The sequence below is a fragment of the Ovis canadensis genome, chromosome 3 (genome assembly GCF_042477335.2).
Source record: "Ovis canadensis isolate MfBH-ARS-UI-01 breed Bighorn chromosome 3, ARS-UI_OviCan_v2, whole genome shotgun sequence".
Lineage (NCBI taxonomy): Eukaryota > Metazoa > Chordata > Mammalia > Artiodactyla > Bovidae > Ovis > Ovis canadensis.
The window spans coordinates 176,382,575-176,390,596 of NC_091247.1; the positions used below are offsets into that span (position 1 = coordinate 176,382,575).

The window sequence follows — 8,022 nt, forward strand, 5'->3', positions numbered from 1 at the left end:
CATAAGAAAGTAACCATGCAGATATAGCGAAGAGGCCTCAATACAGAAATTAATTGCGAATTAGAGCAGTGGCTATAAACTGAAGTTCCTGTCACCACAGGGAATGTGAGCCCTGAGTCACTAGTCTTTTAAGTTTCAAAAGAAGCCAGAATCTGGAATTTTGCTTGACTTCTCATCATCATCATTAAATGCTAAATTAACTTCCCCCTTGTGGCTCAGCTGGTAAAGAATCCACCTGCAATGTGGGAGACCTGGGTTCAATCCCTGGGTTGGGAAGATCCCCTGGAGAAGGGAAAGGCTACCCACTCCAGTATTCTGGCCTGGAGAATTCCATGGCCTGTATAGCCCATGTGGTAGCAAAGAGTCAGACATAACTGAGCAAGCTTCACTTCACTTCACTTTTTTCAAGGCATTCTAAGGATCAGCAACAACCAAAAAGACTTAAGACTGAGTTTGGCCTGGGGCAATCAGTTTGTCACTTTTGAGCAAAACAAACTGTATCCTGCTCACTTCTGGGGTGATGACTAAACACTCTCAAATACAATGACCAGAGTGCAAAGAAGGCAACACCACCCCAGGGGCACCTCGCCCTGAATGACATCACTGGAGCCCAGGCAGTTTGTCACCAACACTTGTTGTGCCATTAAGGCCCTTCCCCAGCACCAGTCGAAGCAGCCTCACTGAGTGGCTGGATCAGGGCAAACATTCCGTAAACTCAAGGACAAGGTGGCTGCTGAGAGGCTCAGCATCCTCTGGAATCAAACACTTCTCCCATGGAGCTCAGGGAACTAGGCCCGACCCCTGCCCTGAACTTTTATTCTCCCCGGACACTCCCATTCAACAGCTCTTTAAACTAAACCAAACATTCACACTACCTTGCAAAGCCCTTTCTGGCAGACAGCTTAAGAGAATCTACAATCAATCAGTGGACCTGTGCAATTGGAAAGCCAGTTTCCTGAATCATCTTTCCACAGATGGAGAAGGCAGAGCTGATGAGGAACCTTGTGGCCAAATTTTCCTAGTGATCCCAGTGGAACCACCTCTACCATCATCACCCCAATATTTAGGGTCAACATTTATTCAGCACTTACCCTGTGCCAGACACTATTCTAAACGCTGTCCTTGCATCATCTCCTCTAATCCTCCCAACAACCAGATGAGGTAGGTGGTATAATTATTTCCATTTTGAGATTAAGAAAGAGGCACAATTGGTTAAATGTCAGTACAGGTTCTCCTGTGAGTAAGTGGAGAATCCCGTCTCAAATGCAGGTGCTGGGACAAGAAATTTAGAATCTCAACCATTTGGGTGCCTGCCCCTGGGCTGAAGGCAGGGGAGAGTACACACACTTTCCTGCTATCCTGGAAAAGTAAATGAAGTCCGAGGACCTGGAATAAGGGGATTTACTTCAAGGAGGGGGAGCTGAGACTTGAAAAACGTACCCTCTCCCAGGATAAGCTTAAAAATCTTTCCCCCTTGACTTGGAATCAAATATGTTAAAGCAGAAATCACCTCAGTGAACACTAGCCGAAAATAACTCCGTTTACTTCAGAAGCCTCTCTTTTCCTTCAAGCTCATGAAAGTTAAGTCCTAAGATTTTTTTTCCCCTCCTTTACAGAACACCTCTTCCGGAAAGGGGAAGGCAGCAGAAGTGATGGATGTGAACGGGGAGAGATTTCGACGTGGTGGTTAGTCTGCCCCCAGGAAAACTCCTCCAGGAGTCTGAAAAGTCCTCCTCTCCCCTCATCACCTCTCCCCGTGACCCCCTCACCCTTTACCTCGTAGGTGCTGGTAATGCCCAGTTTGTAGAACACGGGGAGGAAGACCTCCGCACTGAGGACCACCACGAGGAAGTAGGTGATGGCAAAGATGCTGAATATGGCTCCAAAACGGTAGACCTCCGACGGGGTGCCCAGGACGGTGACGGCCGACATGAAGCTTGCGGTGAGGGACAACGCCACGGGCACGGCGGTCATCCTGCGGCCGCCCATCAAGAAGTCCTTGGAAGTCTGCTGGCCGCCGCCCGCGAAGGCGTAGTAGATGCCGATGACGGCCGAGATGAGCAGCATCCCAGCGAACACTACGTAGTCCCACACCACGAAGGCGCCGAGGTCCCGCGGTGCGCCCATGGCCGCGCGGTCGCCGGGGTCCTGCGCGCAAACTGGCGGCCCCGCGGCGCGCAGCCCGAGCCGGAGCTTTTCTGCGTGCCGGGCACTCACTTATTCCCCAGTCGCACGCAGCGGGTGTGGCGCCCTGCGGGGATGAGAGGCGTCTGGCAGGTGTCTGTCCGTCCGCCCCCCAGCGCCCAGCTCGGCCTCTGCGCCCACGGCAGCCAGCAGAACCCTCCGAAACGAGATTTCTGGGACACCCCACCCACGCGGCGCTGAGCTCTCACTGGGCTCCAGACCAAGGTGGCTCGCCCTGCGCCGCGGACACCCGGGCAGGTGAGAACTGGAGCTTCCAGCCGCCTCTGGAGAACCTTCAAGGAGCGCTCAGCGAAATTTTTATCAAGTGGCACCCGAGGGGACGCACTATTTAAATGAGCAGGTGACCGATCGCGGAGTGTGGGTCGAAGGGTAACTGTCACGCCTTTAAGCTTTCCGGCTCAACAGACCGGGTCCTTACGGGAAGGTACAGCTGGAGTTTTTAGGCTGATTTATTTGATAAATTGATGGGTGATTTCTGTGACAGCGCAGTGAGCTGAGGCCCCAGTTCTTAGAGAGGTAAGCAGCTATGAAGGAGAGGAACAAATCTGTGCTATTGGTTGCCTGTGTTTTTATTCAATGAACAATTTTCATCCCTAGCAGTTTCTCCTAGTAATGATAGTCGCTGTAATATATATGTGTGTGTGTACATGTGTATGCTCAGTTGCTCAGTGGTGTCCGACTCTTTGCAGTTCCATGGACTATTGCAGGACAGACTCCTCTGTCCATGGAATTTTCCAGGCAAGAAGACTGGAGTGGGTTGCCAATTCCTACTCCGGGGGATCGTCTTGAACCAGGAATTGAACTCACGTTTCTTGTGTCTCCTGCACTGGCAGGTGGATTAATAATACCTACAATTTAATGAGTCTTACAGTGTGACATGTAACATGCTTGGCACTTTGTACATTAACTAGTGTAATTCTTACCATTACCCTTCATATAGAAATCATCTCCACTTATCAAATAAGGAAACTGGCTAAAACACTTGCCCAAGAAAATGGTGGAGATTGAGATTTTTAATCCAGGTCTGATACAGAATTTGTTCTCTTAATCACAATACTATACCTTGTAGAGTTCAAATATAGACACTTGTTAAATGTAGGCACAATTATATACACTTAAATGAAGACACTTGAAAGCATGTGGAAGACAAGATCATTTTCAGTATTAGCACTCAGTATTTTAAGTGGCTTGCCTTGAAATATTACTAACAACATGAGTCATGCTTGTAAAGCAATGTGATTCCTAAATTCTTCTTCTAAAATAGGCCCTCTAGCCAAATATGCCCTGGCATAGGTCTATTTCAAGCCATCCTTGTTTATTTTCTTAAATGCTTATAATTTACCTGTTGACTCTTGGTAGACAATCCACAGAATGCATTTAGACCAGCCTGGCATGTGATGAAAGCTATGTCACTTCTTTTGTAAACTGGCATTATTTGCATAAGGCTACTCTGGTGGCTCAGTGGTAAAGAATCTGCCTGCCAGTGCAGGAGACTCAGGTTCAATCCCTGGGTCAGGAAGATCCCCTGGAGAAGAAAGTGGCAACCCACTCCAGTATTCTTGCCTTAGAAATCCCACGGGCAGAGGAGCCTGGAAGGCTACAGTCCTTGGGGTGGCAAAGCAATCAGATGTGACTTGGTGACTAAACAACAACATTCATCTGCATAACACTCTTGAAAGGAAATAAAGAAGGAAATAGAAGATAAATCCAAGTAATTCCATTATTTAAACAACTATATGGTTTGAAATTAATTCCTGTATGAAATTTACTATATTTCAGAGACAGCATTTTTCTTCTGCTGTCACTGCCTGGTGCTCAAACTCTCAGCATAAAATTGCATCATAAAAGTTATAGCATCCCCTGAATCTGGGGTTCTTCCATCTCTATACAAATTACAGTGCTTTACTTCACTGTGCAGTGCCAGTGTACTCTACTCCATTTGTGTCCTGTCAAAGGATTGAGTGAGATTATATGTTCTCTGGAGGTGTTGGCCTCTGACTGTATAGAGAAAGGGATTTTGGTGGAAAACACTCACACAACAGAGGATGGGCTGCCCAGTTCTCTGAAGGGGATAGATGTTATGACATTGAACCCAGCATAGTGTTGTAAGTGGAAAAAGAGGTCTTCCCACTTACTTTTTTTTAAAATTGGAGGCTAATTACTTTACAGTATTGTGGTGGTGGTTTTTGTCATACAATGACATGAGTCAGCCATGGGTGTACATGTGTCCCCCATCCTGAACCCCCCTCCCACCTCCCTCTCCATCCCATCCATCAGGGTTGTCCCAGTGCACCAGCTTTGAATGCCCTGTTTCATGCATTGAACTTGGACTGGTGATCTATTTCACATATGATAATATACATGTTTCAATGCTATTCTCTCAAATCACCCCACCCTCACCTTCTCCCACAGAGTCCAAAAGTCTGTTCTTTATATCTGTGTCTCTTTTGCTGTCTCACATATAGGGTCATCATTACCATCTTTCTAAATTCCATATATATGTGTTAGTATACTGCAATGGTGTTTTTTTTTTTCTGACTTACTTCATTCTGTATAAGAGGTTCCAGTTTCATCCATCTTGTTAGAACTGATTCAAATGTATTATTTTTAATAGCTGAGTAATATTCCATTGTATATTTGTACCACAGCTTTCTTATCCATTCTTCTGCCAATGGACATCTAGGTTGCTTCCATGTCCTAGCTATTGTAAACAGTGTTGCGATGAACATTGGGGTACATGTGTCTCTTTCAATTCTGGTTTCCTCAGTGTGTATGCCCAGCAATGGGATTGCTGAGTCATATGGCAGTTCTATTTCCAATTTTTTAAGGAATCTCCACTGTTCTCCATAGTGGCTGAACTAGTTTGCACTCCTACCAACAGTGTAAAAGGGTTCCCTTTTCTCTGCACCCTCTCCAGCATTTATTGTTTGTAGACTTTTTGATAGCAGCCATTCTGACTGGCATGAGATGGTACCTCATTGTGGTTTTGATATGCATTTCTCTGATAATGAGAGATGTTGAACATCTTTTCATGTGTTTGTTAGCCATCTATATGTCTTCTTTGGAGAAATATCTGTTTAGTTCTTTGGCCCATTTTTTGATTGGGTTGTTTATTTTTCTGGAATTGAGCTGCATGAGCTGCTTGTATATTTTTGAGATTAATTCTCTGTTAGTTGCTTCATTTGCTATTATTTTCTCCCATTCTGAAGGCTGTCTTTTCATCTTGCTTATAGTTTCCTTCATTGTGCAAAAGCTTTTAAGCTTAATTAGGCCCCATTTGTTTATTTTTGCTATTATTTCCATTACTCTGGGAGGTGGGTCATAGGGGACCTGCTGTGGTTTATGTCAGATATTGTTTTGCATATGTTTTCCTCTAGGAACTTTATAGTTTCTGATCTTACATTTAGATCTTTAATCCATTTTGAGTTTATTTTTGTGTAGGTGTGAAAGTGTTCTAGTTTCATTCTTTTACAAGTGGTTGACCAGTTTTCCCAGCACCACTTGTTAAAGAGATTGTCTTTTCTCCGTTGTATATTCTTGCCTCCTTTGTCAAAGATAAGGTGTCCATAGGTGTGTGGATTTATCTCTGGGCTCTGTATTTTGTTCCATTGATCTATAGTTCTGTCTTTGTGCCAGTACCATACTGTCTTGATGACTGTAGCTTTGTAGTATAGTCTGAAGTCAGGCAGGTTGATTCCTCCAGTTCCATTCTTCTTTCTCAGGATTGCTTTGGCTATTCAAGGTGTTTTGTATTTCCATACAAATTGTGAAATTATTCATTCTAGTTCTGTGAAAAATACCATTGGTAGCTTGATAGGGATTACAGTGAATCTATAATGGACCACGATGTATGTTTTTTGTTCAGTTAAAAGCGACCTCCTAGTAATTCATCCTACATTATCTGCCCCTTGACCAGCTCTCAGGCATCTTCTGCTGCCACTTCTTTCCCCTTTTACTCTGCTCCCAGCCACGTCACCTTCTCAGCGCTCCTGGAATAGGCCATGCCTGTTTCTGCCTCAGAGCCTTCGCTTGTGTTGCGTCCTCTGCCTTGGACGCTCTTCCTCCAGATATCACCATGCCTCTGACCTTCACTTCATTCAGGTGTCTGCTCAGATGTTGTCTCCGCCAAAAGCCTTCCCTGACCACTCCATCTGTCATTCTCTGCTCTCTTACTTTGGGTTTGTTTTGTTTTGCTTTTTTTCATACACAAAACAGCCTGACATAGTTCTTTGTTTATCTGGCTTATAGTCTGTCTCCTCCCACTGGAACAGAAGCCCCATCATGGCAGGGAATTTCTTTGTTCACCATTATACTCCCTGAGTATAGAACCTGATGCATAATAGTTATTTTAAAAAATATTTGTTGGGATTTCCCTGGTGATCTAGTGGTTAAGACTCCATGTTCCCAATGCAGGGGACCAAGATTTGATCCCTGGTCAGGGAACTAGATCTCACATACTGCAACTAAGACCTGGTACAGACAAATTAATTGATTGATTTTAAAATGAATTAAAAATTAAAAAATATTTGTTGAACTTGTGAATAGACAAAGGAAGGAATTATTAGGAAATACTTTCAAATAAATTGGCTCAGTCTTGGTTTCTAATGCTGCAAATTTCATTTTTTTCTGTGTTTCATAGGCATTTTGAAGGAAAAAAATGAGAGAAACTACAGTAGGAACTACTTGTTATTTTAAAGCTACCTTTAGAACTGACGCAGTTTAATTTATCATTATGTTCTCTTTACTCATTGTATCAGTTAATACTGCATTTGGCTGAGAATGACAGGAACCAAAATAACAATGCTTTAAACAAGATAAATGTCTCTCTTTCACATTTAAAGATGTTCACAGACAAGTAGCAAGAACTGGGATCAGTTGGAGAGGGGTGAGTCTACATGAAATGATTTGGGATCCAAACTCCTCTCCTACAGTTCTACCATACTCAGATTTGGTTTCCATTTCATGGAGAAGAAGGAAAGGACTGCTTAGGTACATCCACATCTTTCAAGGACATTTCTCATCAATTTTAAGTGACAGTTTCATTTATATCCCATTGAATAGAACTTAGTCACATGGTCACATCTAATTGCCAGGGAGACTGGGAAATGAAGTTTTCACACCAAGGGGCCATGTGCCAAACTAAATTTGGGGGTCCTACTTCTAAAGAAGAAGAGAAGAATAGACATTGGGAGATCACCAGCAGTCTCTGCCACATCTGACTTGAGCACCAAAACAGACTTCTTTCTCAGATACCAGTTTCCCAGGAAGTTTTACTATTTCCCCATGGGTTATCCTTAGCTGACAAAGTTAGACATCCTCAGGTTTAAAAACACAAATCAACTGCACCAATGACTGGTTCCCAGTTTACCCTTCTCTACGTAAAGTTGTCAGTCTCTGGTTTTTCCTTTTGTTTTGACAAACAGCTGTTCTCTCCTCAAGAACCCAATCAGAAGACCCATAACACTAGGGCCACATAGAAGCAGCGAAGTGGCTGAGTCAGAACGGGAGACACAGAACACTGTGGTGCCAGTTCATAGTGGGCTACCCTTTACTCATTTGCCTATAGCCCTTGAAGAAAGCATTTCTCCTGTGCATTTTGACATGCGATTGGCTGCTTTAAAAATCAGTGTACATTGATTTTAGGAACGCAGTACATAGGATGGAGTAAAGTCAAAGTTCATTAAAATTAGGTACAGGCACTATCCCAATTGTTTTGGGACTACATTTTTTTAAGGAAGAGTCATGGCTGGAGTAGGAAACATTTCCCGTGATACAGGAAATTTTGCAGTGACATCTGCTGTAATGTGAATATATCTG

The 8,022-nt window shown here is 43.8% G+C and overlaps 1 protein-coding gene across 1 annotated transcript in view; it reads right to left on the reverse strand.

The window, feature by feature from the left end:
• SLC5A8 (solute carrier family 5 member 8) overlaps window positions 1-2,507 on the reverse strand; it is a 68,504-nt gene extending 65,997 nt beyond the window's left edge. Inside the window, exon 1 of the mRNA XM_069585152.1 lies at window positions 1,777-2,507. Within this exon, the coding sequence (XP_069441253.1) occupies window positions 1,777-2,127 (351 nt within the window). The 5' untranslated portion in view covers window positions 2,128-2,507. The remainder of the gene's footprint in view (window positions 1-1,776) is intronic.
• Window positions 2,508-8,022: the final 5,515 nt, after the last annotated feature.